The sequence below is a fragment of the Egretta garzetta genome, unplaced genomic scaffold (assembly GCF_000687185.1).
Source record: "Egretta garzetta isolate BGI_Z169 unplaced genomic scaffold, ASM68718v1 scaffold397, whole genome shotgun sequence".
Taxonomy (NCBI): domain Eukaryota; kingdom Metazoa; phylum Chordata; class Aves; order Pelecaniformes; family Ardeidae; genus Egretta; species Egretta garzetta.
In genome coordinates this window covers 6634843-6657555 of record NW_009260493.1, presented here as the reverse complement: position 1 = coordinate 6657555, position 22713 = coordinate 6634843, and the positions used below count along the sequence as shown (strand labels likewise).

Genomic DNA, 22713 nt, shown 5'->3' with positions numbered 1-22713 from the left:
ACTTATGAAATCTTAAGCAGACTTGTTTTATATTATACAGTGGTGTTTATATTATGCACAGATATAATATTACATTAAAACAACCTGAAAAAATGCAAGCTATTTTAAAAAATGATGGAGACAAGATCCATTGAACAGGACAAACTTAAAGAAAAAATTAAAAATGCCGTATTAAAAAAAAATTAAAAATACATGGCAATGTATGTCTACAGCATTTTCCTGTGTGTTACTAAAACACTTTTCTTCTTTGCAGAATCCATCATTAGATGCAACTGTCTACATATTATACACCTTATGTACCATGCATACTTTTAAATTGTGAAAAAAGTTACAACTACAAACATCATGATGCTATACCTTGTCATCAGGCAGCACATGCCAGATAGATACAGTCTTCTCCTCAGCTTCACTGTTGATGGAGAGATACGAGGGCTGATAGATTTTTGTTGGTTCCAATATTAAAACCTTATAGAAAAAATAATTTTTAAGAGTTAGTACAAATATGTAGAACTTTAAAAAGTATTATAATCTGTTAAAACTATTTCTGTAGTCATACCATAGCAGAAAAAACAGGGGAAACAGAATGAAAGGTAAAATTTTAGGTACTGGGCTGGTTTAGTGTGCCTGACAGCAACTTAAGATAAAAAAAAAAAAAAAAAGCAAATTTTAATTTATTTTTTAATGTAAGGCTATTGTGTGTCAATTGGTAGCACATCTCGTAATTTTCCAAATGACTTCTCTGACAACTACCAGATTTTGAAATAGTTCTGTCACAATTTATTCTCTCAAAATGCCATTCAAGAACGTCCATCTCCCATGTGGACAGAATTCATGGTATACATTTAGCATCTTTTGGTAGAAGCACATTTGGGTAAATCAAAAAACCACATCAACCTAGAGCTAGACTGAACTGCATTTGATTTAGACTACTGTGAACTGTAGCCACCAGATCAAATGATTTTCCCCAAAAGCAGCAAGCACTGCTGCAAGAGGCTGACAGCTAAAGATAGTGGAAAATTTCCTGGAATAAGTGAAAGAAAAACTAGAACCAGCATGTAAAAGAGATGGGATGCAATGCAGCAAGACTTAGTCTAACCACTTAGTAAGCGAAGCCAGCCACTCTGCCACTTCAATAGTGTTCAACAGAATTACTTCTAGACCTTTAAAGCTTCCAACATGCTTTAAAGGAAAAAGTCAAAGTTTGGCTATTTGAAGAAATGTGGTTTCTCATTAGAACTATTTATTTACTTTAGATTTTCAGTGGCTAAAATCTGATGTCTAACACACCAAATTCATATTGCCTGTGTTGAAGGTATTCTCATTCTTCAGAATGTAAAAGTATTGTTATCAATTCAAGAAAAAGCTATTCTTCCACTACAGCACGCATAGGAAGATTTCTAGCCCCCAGTGTTTCACTGAAAGACATTTATAAAATAGGACTAAATTAAAGATGGTTAACAAACTGATAATCTCCTTCCTTTCTTCTGCCCTTCCCTCTCCCATAAAAAAATCTCCTCCAATCAAACATCATCTTCAAAATATCCAAGATACAGAATTTATCATTTGAAAATTTTTAGAGTTTAAAGAGTTGCTTTAGGAAATAATGATTTACTGGGGCAATTTGGTTTACATCTTTTTTAAAAAAAAAACAAAACAAAACAAAACATAAACACCAAAGCAGAAAGTCTGGGAAATAGCCACGGCCTAAGAGTCAAATCTAAGCCATGTCACCTCCTACAATGTCAATGAGCACACAGATACACTGGCAGAAGAGCAAGGTGAAATTCTGAAAAGTTTCTAGACATTTAACTCAGTAAATTATGACCAGGGGGATTTCAAATGTGTCGCTTGGGATATCCAGACACTTACAATTTCAAAAACATGGTTTAGACCATTTCACAAATGGGGGTCTTTAGCCTATAGCAAGTTACCCACAAGCTGTGTCATTTCTTCCTCTAAAGGCCAAAAAGAAGATATGACACTGATGCTACCAGGTAAGAGAGTAACTGACAGCTAAGCTAGTACCGATGGACAGTGAAGTCCTAACGTTCAAGCTCTGAGCACAATTAACAATAAGGAAATCTGCAAAAAACCCCCAACCTTTTAGAATAAATTATTTGCAAGAATCTGGGAGCAGAGAGGGAAAAGAAAGTTACTATGTTTTATTTTGTTGACTTGATGAACAGTGTGATTTTCCTTCTGAATAAGCACAAAGAGAATTTTTGTATTATGAGAGATCATGTACATCTGTCTGCAACACCAGAATCATTTCCCGTACAACACAGTCAAACTCTGTGGTCACTGGGCTTATCTTTCAGCACATGCTATCGCTGATTGGTTTTGGTTTGTCTCTTACTATTAATAAAAATCCAAACCATTTGACTTGGACAGTTTTATATGTCAGAGCCTATTTTAAGTATCTAATTGCTCCATTTTATCATCAAAAGTCTAAAAAGAACATGGCCTTATCATTTACAAAAATCAGAGGATTGAAAATTTTTTTTGCTTCCCTGCAAAACTTTACGCCCATTCTCCTCAGAGAAGAACCACCAGACTCCCTGGAGAGTCTCACGTTGCTTTCACTTTACTGCCTCAAGCTGTTGCTGTTCAACACTAGAGTCTTCCTTATGGTTTATTATCCCATCTACACATGGAAGCCAGAAGAACTGTACAAAACAACCAGTATGCACTTCAAGTATATGGAAGGCAATAGCAACTGCTATTTAAAAAAGCTGTATTTCCTAATGGTTAGCTAAAAGGGATGCCCAAACCATTATTTCCCATACATATAAAGTTAATACGTACAGAGAACAAAGATCTTTTTACAGTATACTTTCAGGATATTGTACAACACTAAAGGTATCTGATAAAAATTTTCAGCAAAATGTTTGTGGAAAAAAGTTAGAAAATACATATATGCACACTTACAGTGCAATGTTGTTGAAATACATTGCCTAGTAGCTAGAACAATAGATTTCTGACTGCTTTGGCTGATTTTTAACCTCTAACAGAGCACAGGCTTAACTGGTAGTAGGGTATGCAAAGCCTGCTGAGCTAGACACAGACTGAAATATCTTTCCTCCAAAACATAATACAATTAATATAGTATCACCTGGAAGACACTGCAAAGGCTTGCTTTATACCCATTGGTAGCAAACACTAAATAGCAAGGTTCTATCTTGACTTTTTTCCTCATTACATTTATATGGAACACACTGGGCAATCCCATTGTAGCCACGTGCAATCAATTAAAGCCAATCTAATATGCAGGCCAAATATGTTTCTTCTGGAAAAGCAGTTTATTGTCTGGCAACCTAAAAACAAGCAGTGTTTTGTGTTCGTTTTCATCATGTCATAATTTATTGAGAAAAAAAACAAACCCAAACCCAAACCAACAGAAAACCCCCACTTACTGGAAATCGAACTACAGACACGTCTGTCTTTGTGGCTTCAACAAGGAAGTCCATCCAGAAGTCCACGAGTTCCTGCTTGGCCATATGTTGTTCTGGAGTCAATTTCTTAAAATGCTGATATATCAAAATAGTCTCTACAATAGACTTCAGGTACCTGTGATCACCCAAGCATACATAGATAGTAAATTTAATACAGTTTGTAAATAATGATGTCTCTACCTTTAGTCACAACTGAAGCATTCGCCATTGCAACACCAAGGCAGCCAGTAAGGTGTTGGTTTTCTAGGATTGCTTTTAGTTATAGCAATTTCCCATTTTGAACTGGAAACATAGCTGCTATATTAGTAACCTGAAATACAGATGAGTTCTGGGACACTCCTTCCTGCACATATTCCTGATCCTATATACTGTCTCCTACCCTAAATCATGAAAGCTTTGTGAAATAGTTAAATCTTCTACCTATGGACCAAACTGAGCCCACGTCAAACTTGTTTCAGTAGTGACAAACCTCAGATAAAAACTCAGGTTAAAAATCCACTAGTTTAACTTTCTACACTGTTCTGTCTTCTGTATTGTATCTGCATTGGCAGTTGTTTAACACAGATTTCTAAAACATGATGCTTCTGGAATTTATTATCCTATGAAGATGGCAACAGCTATGCTAAGCAGCCTTTTGGCATTCCTTGGGAAGGACAACAGCAGGCTGAGAGGGTTGGGGTTGTTCAGCCCAGAGAGAGAAGGCTTTGAGGAGACCTTACTCTGGACTTCCAGTACATAAAGCGGGCTTATAAGAAAGATGGGGACAAACTTTTTAGCAGGGCCTGTTGTGATAGGACAAGGGGTAATGGTTTTAAACTAAAAGAAAGAGGGTAGATTCAGACTAGATAGAAGGAAGACATTTTTTACAATGAGGGTGGTGAAACACTGGAACAGGTTGCCCAGAGAGGTGATGGAGGCCCCATCCCTGGAAACATCCAAGGCCAGGTTGGATGGGGCTCTGAGCAGCCTGATCCAGTTGATGATGTCCCTGCTCACTGCAGGGGTGTTGGGCTAGATGGCCTCTAAAGGTCCCTTCGAACCCAAAGCATTCTATGATTCTATGAATGTCTCCCATAAATGCAGCTCATCCCTCTATCTGCTGTTCTGCTTTCTGGGGCTCCTCATAACATTGCTTTCTCTTGGCATTTTTGAAAAAAGTTGTAAAAATAATCTTATACAATTGTTTAGGAATACTACTGCAATTAGATATAAATGCCTGAAGAGGATTTATCACAGCTACCACCTTATCACGACTAGACCATTCATGGAAACTCCTCTTTCAGGCTTATGACAAGAAGGTATAATGTAAACTCAGAGCGCCTTTTGGGAACAGTTCCATAGCTGTGCTTCTTCCAGTCATCCTTCTTAGCCATGGGGCTATCTGGCTTAAGGTACCATATCTATTCCCCTTTGCACCAGGTGGGCTCTGCTGAACAGCAGGCAAGAGACTGGGAAGGAATTTCTCACAGGGGAAATCTTTCCTGAAGCACAAATGAGTGTGCTGTATTTTCAGAGTTTAATCCACAGACTTAAACCCCAAAGGCACTGGTACATAAAATCCTGACAATCAGACAGTCATAAACTCCAGAAAACTCTACCAGGAGACTTCCAGAGAATGCTATCAAGCTTCTCAGTAAAATGTGCACATAGTAAAAATGTAAAACCTTGCAGGTAAATACACCGTAGGCCACATTTATAAAACATTTGGTCAGAAAATTAGAGTTCTCAATTTTGACAGTTTCCTACGTTATGTTGATATAGAAGTTTAGCATTTCCATATTTTAGCCCACATACATACATTCCCCCCGATCAGCTTTTGCAGACTTTCCAGCCTTTATAAAAAGACAAAAATACACAGGCTGCAACATATATACTCTTTCAATTGGCAGGATGACAACTTTTTTAGTCCGAAAGGAGACTTGGTTCTCCCCAGCTGAGAGGATCCCAACCCTTGAAGAGTAGGTGACTGGTCCTTACTTGCTACCTATATCCAAAGCAGAACAGGTGCCGGGAGCCTGATGTCACAGCACACATCTCTTGGCTTTTGCATAACACATGTTGAGTCTACAAGGTTGTCTTTAACCCTAAATTTATAACCTTTCTGTTAATTGGACTTTAATCTGGATTCTTCTCAATCATAATGAGATGCAACTTGCACCATACAGCTCATTTCCGCTCAAGTTCCTAAAACAGCTGGCACATGCAATAGCCATCACAGTATCCCAAGGTATATCCATTCCTCTCTAGCCAAGTGTCTGCATTCCCAAAACCTTTCAAGGCAGCTATGACTAAACCCACACGCCACTACCACTTCTCTTCAGCAATGTAACCGCTGAAGTACGGTGCCTACAAGCAATTCCTCCTTTCCCCCTTGCCCTCAGAAGAGCCTGGAATAGACAGTGAGTTTGCCCTTCTCAGACGTCTAATTAAAGACACATATAAAATCTATTCCTGAATAAGGGCAAAAGGGGAAGAGAGTCCCTTGTCTGGGTAAAAGTACAGTGAAAAAACACACAGACAGCAAAATCTCTTAAAAACTGAAACCTATCTCCTGACAGCTTAATATGACGCCAAGTGTGAAAGCTGAAGGAATCCACTGTTTTAACACACAGCAATCTACGTGATCTTGTTTATCACCTTACCATGGTGGTGCCTTTAGCTTAAACAGCTTTTCTGAAGCCTGGATCACTCTCATATGGTCATTAGCCAACATACTGGCCCCCAAGAAAGATCCCACTTCCCAATAGCTCTGCAGTTTCTCCAAGCTCCCCTTTTTACCAAGCAGGCTGCTGATCTTTACTCCTGTAGTAAAAAGAATAACAGGTCACAGGAATGTATTAATGCAGTTTTAAAAAAACATTTCCCTGATTTGAAATCTATTAATTGCTCAAATTACTGTAGCCTCTCCATTTCAAGGAATTAAGATGGAAATCATACTTACCAGTTAATGTTATATGCCGTCTGAACACCCTAAGTGGTAGCAGATTTTTTTTTTTCCCCTCCCCCTCTTCCTAAAGGCTTCTCAAGAAAGGAACTTTAAGACATCATTGTCAGGGCAAGGCCACAGTCAGATTACCTATGTTCTTGCATGGACCTCATCTGTAAAGGTAAATTGGGGCCTTAGGCTACACAACATAGCTGTAAAAACTTAACAGATGCTGAATAAGGCACCTATTATGTTTTTTTCTGCTTTGTTTTTTTGACTTACAAGCCCCAAGCCCCAAACTTACCTTTATAGACAAGGTCCCATGCAGAAGGAACAGATGATCCACTGGGCTTCTTCCAGCAGTGATGTTCTTTTAATTGCCGCAAGTCCTACCCCAATGAAAGACATCTATTAATATTCGTAAGTCTCTCAGCAACTCAAGACTATGGAGACCCTCAGGTTTTATTTTGACTTGCTAAGTTTTCTGAGAACTACAAGTTTCCCTGTGGCCTTCAGGATGATTTTTAGTTCATATTAGCTGCTACATATTTATAGATAACATGAGATCTGCTACACCATCCCCTGCAAATAAAACAATTTGCAGCAGCTTATAAGACAAGCCTCTTCACCACCATAGTTCTTTTATTCACTTTTCCCACACTACTCCACTATGACAGTTTACCTCCCACACCACCTTCCCATTGTTCTTGATATTAAGGCTGAGTATTCACAAGAAATTTCAATGCAACTGTTGATCTTTATTTTTTCCTTAGCCTTCCTTAAGTAGCTAGCAGACTGAACTTCATCCTGGAAGCAGCAATAAATCTTATCAAAATGTGTATCATTACATTAGCGACATTACAGTCTACAAAATCCACCTTGTTTTCTCACGTTCACATATTTATGTTATCAACATCAGATAATAAATGTTTTTAAATTGTGGAATTGCATCCAAGTGGTCTACAGCCTATTTCATGTCTATATTCCACACTTCGTGCTCTCTTGCTAACAAGAAATGGTCATGCTTGAGTAACATACAGAGCAAAATAACACAAATCATATAAAACCATTATTTGTTTGCTTCTTGGGAAGAAGTTTGTTTAGTTGTTCCTGAAGATAAAAAATGCAATAGATTTAAAAAAATATCTCAGATCTCCTGAGACATGATGCAATGTACGTCACCTCCATCAACTCCACAACGTACAGCAGTGACCATCTCCATGTGTACCAGCTCTGCAAGGCTTTAAGCCAGGGTGCTATATACAGGCACATTGTCAAGAGACCGCTTGAAGACATACACCTGCACGTGTTGCTGTAGGACAGGAAGGGGGAACGTGCGTTACGTGCATTCAACTTCAGTTGGGTTCTAGAAACCAAAATCTACACGCTACCCACACAACACAATAAACAGAAAAAATTAATCTTCCCCCCAGGACCCTAGAGCAATATCCTCAAAGGCTGAAGGGCTCTGCTAGAATGTCTAAAATGTTTGCACGCACGTGACAGCAACATACAAGAGCAGATAGACGCATACTGACTTCCACAGGCTTTGAATGTGACCTCATCACTAAGGAAGTAAGGAATGGCTATCACAGGGGAAAATGAATCATTTCGGACAGGTATACCTTTGCTGGGAGGAAGGGGAAAGGGAGCAGTTTAGCTGTGCAGAGGGCCTTTGCCAAGTACTGGGCAATGGCACTCACCATTGCAGTGACCGCTGACAGGCTCTCACAAGCTATTTGTCACAGCAAGCAGCAGCACTGGTCGCTGGTTCACAGGCTTGCATACTCTGCCATGCTTCAAGGCGCCTGCAGGAGCCCACCTATCACGACCCACCAGAGCTCCAGACGTGGGGACAGAGCCAAAGCAAGGTACAAACCGAGCATGTGGTTTTGATGAAAAGTACAACTCACATGGGGAGGGATTGGGATCACTGGTGTGGCAGGGAGGAATGTTTATTAGAAGGGTAGGACTGGTGATAGCAAGGATTTTGAGACCCGGCTCATGGAATAAGAGAGCTACAGGAAGATGGTGGGAGAAACGATGGATGTGTAGCAGCAATGAAATCTGAGAACACCAAGTTTAGGAAGCATTACTGTTATGTAGCCTGGATGAACTGGAACTTTTACCCAAGTATTCCATGAAGTGGATCCTATTAAGTTAAAGACGACAACATCAGCCTCTCACAAAATTCTTCCGAGAAAGATGAGGCACTTGGTGCTATAACTCACTCTAGTTTGCTGACCTTCCTCTACAAAGATCATCTACAAACTTACTTATCCCTAAAAGGCAAGTTGAAAAAGTACAGTTGCAGTGTGGAGACATTAGCAATAGGTTCAAAAGACTGTAACTCTAATTTACAGAGGTGGGGTTCTTTTGTTTTGTTTTGTTTTCCAGTGGCTTTGGTCTTTTTTGGGAGGTGGGGGAACAAAAAAAACCCAAACACCTTTCTATGCAAACATACACGGTGAACGCCTTCACGAATTTCACTCCGAGTTTGCGGTCTCCTTGTATAATTGCTCTTGTCTAGTTTATTTTGATTTCACCATCTTTAAAAGTTTTTTGAGAATGCAAGAAAATCCAGGCAAAGTCGTGACATTCTCTCCTTCCATGAGAAACTTGGCATTCACAGGGGAGGAAAAAAAAAAAAGCAGCAGCTGAATTCCAGTATATTTTACCAAAAATATTTTGTCTTAAAAATGAGCCAAAATAGAGGAAACATTAATGCCAGAAAAGCCATTGGTTTTATAATGCCAAGAATATACCCACAGCTTGTGAAGAAAATAAGATACGGTAAGTAGATATTACCAGTTAAATATTACTATGAAGACTTTATAAACAAACTGCTTTCCTTGCTCAAATACTGACAGAACAATTCATATTATAGGATCCTTCATGTGCCAAAGCTGCACAGCCTGCAGAGATCATGACTGTCTATGCAAAGCACTGCATTTCTGGTTTGGCCTCAAAGTTCTGCAGTTTGGTACAGTTAGGAAAGCAATACTATTCAGAAAACAGGAGGAGGATTTTCATTAATGCTTCACATGATCATTTAGCTGTGAACTATTATCTGACAAGTAGAGGTAGGAACTTATAGAAGGCAAATTTTCTGATCTGATGCAAATTGGTAAAAATTCTCTTGGATACTGGACTTATTCTTGGTTTTACTGGAGTTATTACATTATTGCCAACATAATCAGATATGCATCTTCTAATTACAGCCTCATGCATCCTCTGAAGTGCTGTCAGGGACCACATCCTTCCTCAGCCTTTCCCAACCTATTGATACAGTTTCCATACAACCTGAACTGAACTTCAACCAGCTTGCTCTCGCCTCTCTCCTCATCTCCCACCAGAAGACAGACTTCCTCTATTTTCTATGTGCTACGGGTAACACTGCAGGTGGACACCAAACTGAAAGCACTGCCAGGCAAATCTAACTACTGCTAATAAATGGTCTTGTACACACAGATCTAAACAAGAGCTAACATGAAAACAATGACACACATGTTAAGAGATTCTTGGGACAGGAAAAAAAAAAAATCAAAACATTTTCCCACACAACTTCTGTGGTTTTGCTTGGTTTTGTTTAAAACATTAACGTTAGCCCAAGACAATACTAAATTATCCTCAGAATTGAGCACAATTCAAGCCAGCTGACAAACCTCATTGTACAAAGACAAATGTAAGGTCTTGCACCTGGGAAAACATAATCCAGGAATGCAGCACAGGCTGGGATCTACACAGCTGGGGAGCAGCTCTATGGAAAGCGACCTGGAAGTCCTGGTGGACAAGCAGCTCAATATGAGCCAACAGTGTGCTGCTGCGGCAAAGAAAGCCAACAGGATGCTGGGTTCCATCAACAAGGGCATCACCAGCAGAGATAAAGAAGCTATTACCCCACTCTACTCAGCACTTGTCAGGCCACACCGGGAATACTGTGTTCAGTTTTGGTCCCTGTTATACAAAAAAAAAAAGATCTGGACCCTCTCCAGCCTGTCCACAGAAGGGCCACAAAGATGATCAAAAGGACTGGGAAGCCTGGTGTATGAGGAAAGGCTGAGAGAACTGGGCTTGTTCAGCTTTGAGAAAAGAAGGCTTAGGGGAGACCTTATCACCATGTTCCAGTATTTAAAGGGTGGCTACAAAAAAGATGGAGACTCCTTTTTGACAAGGAGTCACCTGGAAAAGATGAGGTATAATAGGTAAAAGTTACTCCTGGAGAGATTCCAACTGGACACAAGAGGAAAATTTTTCACAATGAGAACGATCAGCCATTGGAATAACCTTCCCAGGGAAGTGGTGGATTCCCCAACACTGGACACTTTTAAGATTCAGTTGGACAGGGTGCTGGGCCATCTCATCTAGATGGTGCTTTTGCCATGAAAGGTTGGACCAGATGATCCTTGAAGTCCCTTCCAACCTGATATTCTTTGATTCTATGTACAGTGACTGCAGTCTTATCAACAAGAAATCAATGACCAATTACACACATAGGGTCTATATTATATACGTATTTGAAAACTTGTTTCAAAATAGCTAAGTCAGTCTGAGGCTTAAAGTATTTTGACAATATTTCCCATAACAAAATAAAAAAGATAGGCACTAGTAGATAACAGGGGGGATTGCTCTATCAAGAGTTTTCAGCAGACAAGTAAATGTTTACATAAGAGAGAGGCACACCAACAGGTCAGGAAAAAAACACCCACACACAACCCAAAAAACAAACCTTCCATCAAATACCTACCGGATATTTCTCCACTAAATCATTCATCAGCTGTGGATGGAACCTTAAGTGAGAAGGTACCTTAATTTCTGTAACATTCTCCATACAAGCAATAAGGAAAACAACACTGGACTAACTCAAGAGAAGATGATACCAAACATCTGATCCCTACAAATAACATCCAGATTTCATCAGTACAATTAATTTGTTTAAATCTAGTTGGCTGCAGCCTATGTGCAATTGAGAAGTTTCTTTAAAATGGAAGGATTCAAATTAAACTACACAATACATATAGCACAGCTTCACTAAACTACATAATTTAAAATTAGGCCAGCTGAGTGAATATTTGCAAATGCTATGTAGAAAGCAAAACATATATTTTTACCTCCTACACTGGCACAAAAACTCAAATTTCAGTGTGGGAGAAGAGAAGTGTTCTATCTGACCCAAAAAGCAAAATCTCACCCACTACCAGAAGGGCAAACACAGTAGCTGGGGCAACTCTACGCAGCCTATCACATCCAAATGAACACCTTCATTCACACCAGAGAATTTCAATTTCACTTCCATTATCTATGTGAAAGTAACCATCTCACTCTGACCTTCACACTCAAAAATCTTCTCTATCTAGAAAATTACTTCCAGACGTACAGTGCACACCTGACTTCTAAACTAGAGCAGTGGCTGATTACAGATACATTCTGTGAAGAACATTATTTCTTTCTCACTTGACAACCTCCTCAGGGGAAAGAAGGACAAAAAAAACCCCTGAACTTTACTGTAAGTCAAGAATTACACAAATTCATGGAGAAGCATGCCAGTTGCAAAGGATATGTTACTACATATTACAACACTCAGTTTTTTGTCTCCCATACCTTCCCTGAAAGTATTACTGACTAATCTTGACTTTGCACTCTCCTCAAATCCAGCAAAATCACTAACAGAATGAGAAACAAAATGGACACCTTAATTCTTCCTTCTTAAGCAAGAAATTTTTTAGGACCAGGGTGGCGAGACATTGGACCAAGCTGCCCAGGGAAGTTGCGAATCCCCATTGTTGGAAGCATTCAAGGTCAGGTTGAGCAACCTGATTTAGTGAAAGACGACCCTGCCCACCGCAGGGGAGTTAGACTAGGTGGTCTTTAAAAGGGCCCTTCCAACCCAAACCACTCTGTGATTCTATGAATACAGACATTCAGGAAACCTCAAAGAAAGCATCAGAAGAGAAATTCTTCTCTCAGCCCATCCCAAGCTCAAGTCAAGTACATTTTCCCCACTCTTAGAATGGACTTCTTGTCCATATTCCCTAGAGTCCTACAGGGGGTTTTGTTTGCTTGTTTTAAAGAACACTAGCTGGAACTGGATACCCCCTTTCCTGTTTCACACAAGCAATGCCACTGCAAAGAAGGGCTGTCAGTTTTTACTAAGCTCTGGTAACCAGTTAAGCGAACTTAAGTATTCACATACTCACTATCAAAGCATTCGTATTCAACCATCAGATTTTTTCCCCCATGACAGTGGGTGGTGTCATACTTTCACTAGAATGTGATTTCACTGTGAATTTGCAAGCTATAATTACCAACTTTCCGCAGTTCAAAAGAAGTATCAAAGCTATGTCCAGCTGCCAGGAGGAGTACTGCATAATTAATTCCTGACTGTAACGTTGGCTCTGACTCAAATGCCTTCTTGAACCTAGAAAAAACAAACATACAAGTTTACTTTCTAAATAATGGAATCTAATAGGGACATAATAATACTTTTAGGTACTTTAAGTGCTTATCTTCTGTTTAGACAGCAAGAATCCATGGAAGCAAAAACATTTTACGTTTTTCCACACATGTTTTGTGGCTATTTTTAGGAGTCCATTATTTATACATCCTCCTCCCATTTCCTCTCCCCTCAGACAAGCACTGACCTTACTCATCCATCCCAGTAACGTTATAGTATCTTACTAGATTTCCAATTTTGAGATTAAAGGAAAAAAAAAAACCACAATCAGCTTGTAAGACACCTGTCACAGTTCTATTTCTTGATAAGCTCATTAATTTACTCTTAAATATATGAATTTTCACTGACTTGAAGCCTTAGATACTATTGTGGATCTGCTACAGTAACACAAGCATATCAAAATGCATATGCACAAAAGCAAGTGATACAAGAACATACTTTGTGTTTAGCTACAATTTCAGCTACTCCAAATTTTATTCTTTATTGGGTGTCTCATTGACATTGTCCTTACGAGTCTATTCACATAAAAAAGGACTATACCAGATTTTATTCTCCTCGGGAGGAAGTGAGCAAGCAAGAGGAACAGCAGTGGTATTCACCTAGCCTAAACCTTGTCTTAAAAGAAGTCAAGGGGCTTGAGAGAGCACACAGTATCCTTATGCTAGCAATCCAAGTTGGGGTGACAACAGTGACAGCAGATCTACAGTGCTTTATACTTGTTCTACAGAATAAGAGTGTTTGGTTGCATATATATACACACATATACACACAACCCCACCCCATAAGGAGGAGGCAAACAAGACTATCATATGTGAGTCAAGGAGCACAAGACATTCAGTCAACAAACCTCAGCTACAGTGAAAGCAATGGAGTTTAAAATTACTTTCAAAAGGACAGGAAAAATCCAGACAAACAAATTAAGCAGGTTGTGAGATTAACATATGAGGAAGAAAAGAAAAATAACCTATGCAAAAACTAAGGATTTGGCTTCCAGACCACACCTTGACATGTAAGCAAGGTTAAGGCATTTTGATTCTAACTGGCCAAAAATATGGCTGGTTTTAAATTTTTTTTTCTTTGTTTATTGTTTTTCCCGTTCTAATGATTGAGGACTTTGCATCCTTTAACATAAGCTCTGCTTTCCAAAACTGCAAGACAGGCTCCTCTTCAACCTGCTACATATTTACTCTTTCTATACTCCAGTTGCCCACCTCCAAAGAACTTAATCATTAGGTAAGAGTCTAGTCCTCTAAAGAAAAGCATGATGAGCAGAGAAGACTCCATTAATTCTTTTCTTTCATCATCTGCCTTTCCTCTTGTACTGTGAGTTCCAACACAACAAGGAAGAAAGTACACACAAAACATTTTTGCTCACTTAAAAAAAAAAAAAAAACAAAAAAACAAAAAAAACCACCCACCAAAAAAACCAAACCCCATAAAAACCTGCCAACCAAACAGGATAACACACAGCATATACAGCTAGAAGAGATCTGTTGGCTAGCGTAATCTGTTTGGAGACATAGTTTTTGCCCTAGAGGTCTTTCATGCTGTAATCCTCACGCAATATCAGGAAAAGGAGAGAGGAAAGATTGACAGAACAAAAAAAAATTAAAATAAGTATTTTTTGTTCCAATACAAGAGAGACTGTACTTTCACTTTTTTGTTCTGCCCCCAAAATGCCTAGTTTCTGGCATGACTATCAAAATTTTTCTAGTTCTTGGACAGATACATACAAAACTTCAAAATTTAAAGATAAAATAAATATCTGTCATGCACATCAACAGGTGGGCACATTCATGCTGTAAACTATTAATCATACAGGCAAAGGAGGTGGCGATGAGCTTAAGTTTGCAAAATAGTTACTGCTTGCAGAAGCATTGGTGAAACAGCCTGAAAAAAACCTTTTTTTTTTAAAATGTTACCACAGATGTGCCATCAGTGTTGCTGATGTGTTCAGTTTTGGCTAGTGATGAGTCCATCGGGGCTGGCTGGAACTGGCTGTGTCTGACATAGGGAAGCTTCTTGTCTCTTGTCAGAGGCCATCCCTGCAGTCCCTTGCTACCTACCCCCAGTAGACCAGAAGGGACATCCTGGGAACTTTTATTCCTGAGTTCTACCACTTCTTTCCAAATTGCTTCCAAATCTCCCTTCCCCACAGCAGAAATTCATTTTTCTAGCCATCTTTACATGCTACTCTCACCAACAAATAATAGTATCTTGGACCTCTGTAGTCCTGTTTACCTCTCCTAAAATATTTGGTGCAATCCTGTGCTGACATTCTTAAACCTGCCTTATATCCACATAGCCTGGGCAGCAAAAATTTACAGAGAAAAAACCCCTACACTGTAATAATTGAATTTGAACAGATAAAAATATTCACCATTTCCCAAACAACTCACATCTATTAACTGAACTGATTTAAATTCCACTGGTGCAATTGCTGTACATAGTCGTGCCCCAAATAGCACTGGAGGAACCCACACGGTACTGCAGAAAGGCGGTAAAGTTTAAAAGTCTGCCGATAAAGTAGAGGCTGCCTTAGCTGACACAATTATAAGTGCCATCAAGAAAATGAAAGCTGGCATTTGGGAAAATGTTGCAGCGCAGACACTGAATTAGGGAGGTAGCAGTGAGAAGATTTGAATAAAGACTTGATAGCTCTGGAAGTCTGATTTACGCTGTCAGTATGCAACAAGAAATTGACAGTTAATAATTAATCTTTCATTTCTTATCTCATATTTACATGAGCGATGTCTTTTATTCTGCTTTTTTAATTGTCAGGTAAGCATACTGCCTACCTACTTTTTTGGGGGGGGGGGAATAGACCAAAGTACCCTGACATCACTAACTGTTTTATCTAATGTATTTCACTATAGAGCAATAAGGATGTAGAAGTATTAAGTGTTACTTTACGCTCAGGTAAAGCTCATTATCTCAGTCTACCATGGAGGCATTGTTCCTGTACACACCTTCCCCCGTGGGGGCCTGCTGTGGACTAGAGTAGGTCTGCTCCTGCCCAAGAGCCTGCCACCGAGTTATGAGTCAACCCTCCAGCCACACCAAGCCTGCTGTATGACTAACATTAGAATTCAAATCCATACAAACCAAGAGCAGCTGGCCCATCCAGTACAGCTTCCAGTCAAACTCCAGCTTGAGTCGACAGAGATCACCTTGTTCTATGGCAGCAGGCGCACGGAGCAGTCTGTATGGGGTCTTACTTGCCAGAAACCTCAGGGGTTATTTAGGGGCTGGCCGGTCAGCATCCCACCCTGCTGCAGGAACTGCCAGCCTGCTGTCCTTTCCCAAGTTTTAAGCCTGACTGCAATCAATTCCCCTCATCAAATGTGTGAGTATCATGATTGCTAAGATGCATCTATTAAAAGTGTGGTTAAAATGGCTACATGGAATAGCCTCAAAGTAATTACCGCTGTTATACATATAATTGTTCTTAGTTCAATTATGTTTGAAAATCTCAAAAGTTTACCTGTTCATAAGTCACTATGAATCACGAAGAAGCAAGATGTACAATAGCAAAAGTAATTTCTATTTATTCTATTTAGCCTGTGATAATGCCTATTATTTGTATACAGGACTATAGTTCTCTTTTTATATTAGTTCATGATATTACTAAAATATTTTTTTTTTTTAAAACAGAATCTCAAAAGTTTTTTTATGGGCTTTGCCTTAGAGGAAATAAAATTTTTCATTAATCCAAAATTATGAAGAGGGGGAACAACGCTGTATTCCTGTTATTTCAACATCTTTAAAAAATCCAGTAAGCATTGCAAAACTGCAAAGCATGACCAGCAATTATAAACTGTACTTGTATTCTGAGGCCATAAATGGTAAACAATTATATCTTATCTTTTACCAAAGACAGTTCTAATCTGAAGTTTACTGAAAACAAGTGATAAATGACGAAGGGAGAAGAAAACTTTCCGTTCTAAGCATTTACTTCAACAGACAACTGATGAGCACAAGACCAGATAAACACAGATTTTCTGTTTCCTCATCTGAACCACAATGGAGAAAAGCAGCTCATCCTGACAGAAGTCTAGGATGGCATCCAGCACCTCCATTTTTTAACTCATTCCACATAACAGCATTTTAGTGCATTTCAAAAGCAATAAAACCATGATACTTTCCTCTGAAATTAAGATAAGGATTTGTCTAGCCTGTTGAGTGCTTCTGGCTATCAATGGCACTGTAGTCCACTGTAATATGCATATAGCATATGGTGATGATGGGGAGATAAAACTTTTGCCATCATGAGCTTGGAATAGTCATATTGCTTGTAATCATAGAAGCCAAAAAAAAAGGGTACATACTAAACATCAGTGCAAAGTTAAACCTCAGCATATTTAAGCCTAGCTAGCTAATACCTATCAGATTGCAGATATGCCAATTGATTCATGGCCCAGATTCCCAAGAATATAGTAAACAGGAGACTTCACATTTGGGAAAAAGAAGGAAAATACACTCTGAAGAGAGCTACCTGAACTTCCAAGTCTTTAAGGCACTTCAAGAACTTCACGGAAAGAGATCTGTGAACAACACAAATCTCTCATTCTTAACAAATAAGAGAAGAAGGTTGGAAGATTCAGTGTATCCCTTACAGAGACCAAATATTTGGAATGAAAAACAGTTGAAATATATTCTTGTTTAAAGGACTATTTTCCCTAACCTAACAAATAGACACAGACCAGCAAAACAGTACTCACCAGAACGTCCCTTTGTCCCTGCTTTCAGTATCTATGAACCCAGATTCCAAAAACATGTCCTTGTAAATTCGACCAACCAGGCAGTACATATCTGAAGCTACTTGGTCTTCCCGTTCTACCAGGGGAATCATAATTTCTAGAGCTTTCTGTCTGTCTCCAGGCAGATTTCGCCTATTAAAAAATAAAAATTTTGATTAAAAAACCCAATAAATTTAACAAGAAATACTTTTTTCATGACCATGTTTGAATACATACATATGACTTCATCCATGAAAAATGTGCTTCTAGATACAACGGACTATATTATACATATACACACACACTTTCCCTCCCCTCGCCCCCCCTTCATTCTTTTTTGTTTCCCCTCTTAATATCACAGGACACTTCATAAAAGCCCCCAAACGTGTGTTCTCTCTCTCATGAAGCATCAGCTAGAGCAAAGCACTGACAACAGCAACAAGAGCAATTCTTAGAAAGATCATGTGTTACTTTCTTACAATGTAGAAAGATGAACCTTGGTTTCATATCTAATATTTCTTTTATAGTACTTCATGCTTTAAAGGAAAAAGACTCCATCTTGTGTTTGCGATTTTTTTTTTAAATATTTATTTTGAATGTGAAGCAAAAAAAAAAAAAAAAAAAAAAAAACACCAAAAAAAACCACAACCAAAAAGCACAAACCAGACAATTCCCATGATAGGGAAGGTTAGGAAGTAAAGCCAATAAGGTAATATTAACAGAAGTACTTCGGACAAATAAACCACATAACTGCAAGCATTAGACACTTCCTGGTGACTCACAGTTTGGATATGTGCACCATTGTATATCAAGAGTTCAGAATTTTTTATGTATTTGTGTACTGAACAAGCAAAAAACTATTCTTTGGTGGTTTGGGGATAGCATTATAGTCTTTTGGAGAAATTGCTTGTAATATTTGAGTGGCTACAATTCGAACTGGGGGAATATATAAAAGTGGGTTTGTATCAGTCTTGCAAGCTTTGCACTGAAGAAGCTCGCAAGAGAAGGCTACCTCAGAAAAAAAAACCAAAAACAAAAAACACATCAAAAGCCACAGCCATCTTAAAGCAGATACTACTTGATCAGAGAGGTTCAGTAATGGAATTTTTTCTTCCCCAAGAACATACCAAAGCATCAGTGTCAAACCAGAATACACATGCTCTGATATCTCAAAGTGACACCTGAGCTCGTGAGCTCTGAGCTCACATATGCAGCTTGAGAAGGGTGTGATGTGGAAAAAAGGTTCAAATCAAGCAGAGTGGGTGACAGAGAAGACAAATGAGTACATACATCGTAACAAAAACAACTAAAAAAACAGAGCAAAAGCACTTGTTTGAGCAGACAGTATAAACTGCTTTCCTGAGCAAGAAACTAAACAGAATGTTTAGTTCTGTTCTACACTCTGGGGCAACCTCTATTGATGTCTCAGTCTGATGAGAAAGACAAATGAAACCCAGTGCCATTTCTTCCCAACCTTCAGACCAGTCAAATTCTAACAAATTAGGAAAAGTCCCCTCAGACTACAGAACTGCAGTAGGCTCCCCCAAGTACTTCTAGAGTGGCACAGCAAGGCTGGTGTACTCATTTGAGGTGGACAAGTGCTCCCAATGCCAGGCCCCAGGGAGAGAAATCAAGTGCTCCCAGCTGAGCAAGTAACAGTCGCCTTCAGGTCTGTGTTATTTTAGTTCCTCTGCCAACTGATCACTTGCCCAGTTGTTGAAGGTTTGCTTCCTTTTGTTTTCTCTTCTCATGCTGACCATGCAAGTAAAGCAACAAGGGTTAGTCTGCAACCTGATTTATGGGTTTTTGGCCAACTTTCATTACAGAGGGCAATTTTCAGAATGGAGTTTCAGGTGGATAACTCTTCCAAATCTTCTATCAATGATCACTAATCCAGATCAAACCAATAGCTAGCTGAACTTAAATGAGAATAAAACCAGTAAAGCACAACAGTGTTTTGCAATATCAGACATTTATACTTCGCTGGTCTCCAGAGACAGAGGTCCCTACTTTTCTTTCTGCTTACTCTTCCCATCATCAATGCCCTCACACACTTTCTTGATTTAGGTCAGACTAATCCTGACTAATTGAGCCATTCCATCCTTCCGTACTAGTGACCTGGATTAGAAGCAAGAGGCACAGCTTCTTCCGGAGCAAACATTCAGATGTGCAGAGTATTCCACACCTTCCTTAGCTCAGGAAACATCTTCTATACCCCCACTAAGGGGAAAGCTACAATTAGCCCAAGCAATTCCTTCTTGGCATACACCAAAGCATGAACATTTTAATGACTGTCATGGATTCCAGTTGAATGTTCAATCTGGAGAACACAGGAGAAGGAAACTCTGATCCAAACTCCTTTGGAGCTACTATGTAGACCTTTTGCATGGCAGATACCCTCAAAGGCTACGTCTTACAGTCAATTCCATAAAAACAGACCTTTCAGTCTGCAAGAAGTCCCAACAGAACCAATGAAGTATAAGGATCTGCCCGAAAAGATTAGACTGCAGTTTTGCAAGATTTCAGTCCCCCAGTGAACTAGTCAACTCGTGTTTCCAAAAGGTGACTTTGTTTTAGAAAATGGTGACCTTAAGATCTAAATAACTTGCTAAAACTCCAAGGTACACCTAGGCACCTCAGTGAAGGCTATGTATTAGTGGCAGATACATGCCATATTACTTAATCCGCAAAGCTCCACGTATTTATGGCAAAGCAGGAACAAAAAGGGCACAATATTTATACCTTCATATACCTGGTATAAAGGAATAAGAAAGGATGTGGGCATTTTATTCAGACAAAACAATGAATGCCAGATAGCTGGGGTTTTTATTGTTGTTGTTGTTTCAAAAACCAGTTTATTTTTCAACTAATTACTTGTGACATACTTTGACATCACTTTGACATGATACACAGTTTTGAGGCTCCTCAGAGAACCTGAATGACAATATTCAAATCTATGAGAAAAAGAAAGATCTGTAGACTTTTTCTATATTTGAGAATTCCCATGCCTGCTGACACCTGGTCTACTCCTCTAAATGTCAATAGCAAAATGTTCATTGCAATAACACCAAGGGAGCAGAAAACCTCTGTAATTTCCTCTGAAAAACCCTTTTAGTGCCTTGCCCGATTGCCAGTATCCTAGAAAAAAAAAAAAATAGTCTAGGCTTGGCTCTCATTTAACCCAAGCAAGTATGTGCGCTGCTCCATGTGGCACATTTTGTGCCTGTTATCAGAGAACATGAAAATTATTTTATTATTATAATATAACAAAATCTTCTGACGGACATTCAGTGAAAGTTCTTCTCCTGTCACTACCAGAACTCAGACTTGAATGAGATGATGTCTAAGTTCGCACAAATGCTGCCGCACTGCCCATCACACAGCAATGTTAAAAGTGTATTTTACAGAGATAAAATACTGCTAGGTATTTACTTGCTCCAATTCAGGTACCGAAAGGAAAAAATGATGCAAATCTATGGAAAGACAAATCAAACACTCACACTAAAGGAAAAGGAATGGAATTTGACAGTATGAGAGAAAAAGAAAGCTTAGATTGATCATGAAGCTCAGAGTCCCCAAAGTTTCTTCAGTGAAAGCCTAGATCTGCATATGAAGATTCCAGTAGGGAACTTCACCTAGGATTACCAAGCTTGTGTGAAGTTTGCAGCTCTAGTTTACTGTTCAACAGTGGAAGGAAGGGTAGATTCTTACCTGTTCAGCGCAAATGCATAATGAAACCTCACATGGTGGTGGGAAGCCAAGTCAAAAGTAGGCAGTTTTTCTAAAGTTTTCACCAGTTTCACAATGGAATCGTAATCCTTCCAAAAGAAGGGAATAATGAATTTTAAGATGGCAGTACTGAGGTATGCCTAACTCCTCTTTGAACTAAGCACTCCTTATTTCATACCAAGAAGTATTTTCAGTTCATTTTAAGTTTTATAGATTTCAGTTTCTTCAGTCTCAAACTAAATAGCCTGGCACTCCTCAGAAATGTGAATATACACAGTATTTAGCAGCAAAATGCAATTTGGTTTCCTGTACTGCTTCAACATGGACCTGTGGAAATTTTAGTACATCTATTTCATTATTAAAGTTAGCTTCAGGGGCTGAACATGTACCAGAGTCCATATTGTACAGACATTACAATGCTAACTGCATCTGAATTCAGGCATCCCAAAACTCTGAAGTAGGCATGAGCCACAAAAATAAAATAAAAGAATCTGGCAATACCATCATTTTTTAAAGTAGCTTACTTGCTGACATATTTAAAAAAAAAAAAAAAAAAAAAAAAACAACAAACAAAACCAAAACCAAACCACTTCAAAACGCTTAAGGAGCAACAGTTGAAATAAGGTATAACAAAGTACGCAATTACTAGCGCCATTCCAGAAGCTGAAATGCATGTGAACATGTTATGTTTCCATGAGAAATGTCACAAGCACGATGACAAAGAATACATACGCATATCAATAGCAGAATAGCCTTTAAGTAGGACACACTAGAGGCGGTTCATCACATAGTAATACTGAGATGGAGAAGAGTTATTACATGTTCTGCACTTTTTAGGTACCGTTATAAAATAACAACACTTTTCTGCTATGTCAAGGCACACTATAAACAGTGTAACTACAAAATAAAAAGCATCAGTGAAGATATCATAAAAAGATTTTTACTGGCGTGCATTATTCATATCGTTTGTTAGCAAATCTGTGCAAAATACACTAAAAATTTCACTGAGAATGTAATTTAATTTACTATGGTTTTGATGGTCTTAGAGCATAGCATTCATACCTGGATGTCTCTGTAGGACAGCAGCAAGTTTATTACAATGTCAGCAGACAAGACTTCAACATTATCCACTCGCTGCCGAATCCTTGCCAGCTCTGCTGCAAGCTCTTTGCCTGTGTAGAGGGTACGGGCCTTCCTGATGTCGTTCAGAATGGATTCCCGGAAATACTGGCTGGAGGGGAACAACTTCATGTCAGCAATTTGGGACAGGTCCCTTGCATTTGTTTTTCTGGCCCCGCAGCTCTCCAGCAATGTGTATGTGGAACATTTATTGATGCAGCAGCGTCAATGGAGAGATGTGGGCAAGCTAAATTATTGATTATCAGTTTGTCTCAACAGAAGGCAAAACATTGC

General features: G+C 38.9%; 1 protein-coding gene across 1 annotated transcript in view; it reads right to left on the bottom strand.

Moving 5' to 3' along the window:
* Window positions 1–22713, bottom strand: part of MAP3K5 (mitogen-activated protein kinase kinase kinase 5) — a 74274-nt gene that overhangs the window by 38932 nt on the left and 12629 nt on the right. The window contains exons 4-10 of the mRNA XM_035899891.1: window positions 22363–22531; window positions 21283–21389; window positions 17554–17724; window positions 12684–12796; window positions 6095–6254; window positions 3414–3567; window positions 358–465 (exon numbers count right to left, since the gene is read on the bottom strand). Of these exons, the coding sequence (XP_035755784.1) occupies window positions 358–465; window positions 3414–3567; window positions 6095–6254; window positions 12684–12796; window positions 17554–17724; window positions 21283–21389; window positions 22363–22531 (982 nt within the window). The remainder of the gene's footprint in view (window positions 1–357; window positions 466–3413; window positions 3568–6094; window positions 6255–12683; window positions 12797–17553; window positions 17725–21282; window positions 21390–22362; window positions 22532–22713) is intronic.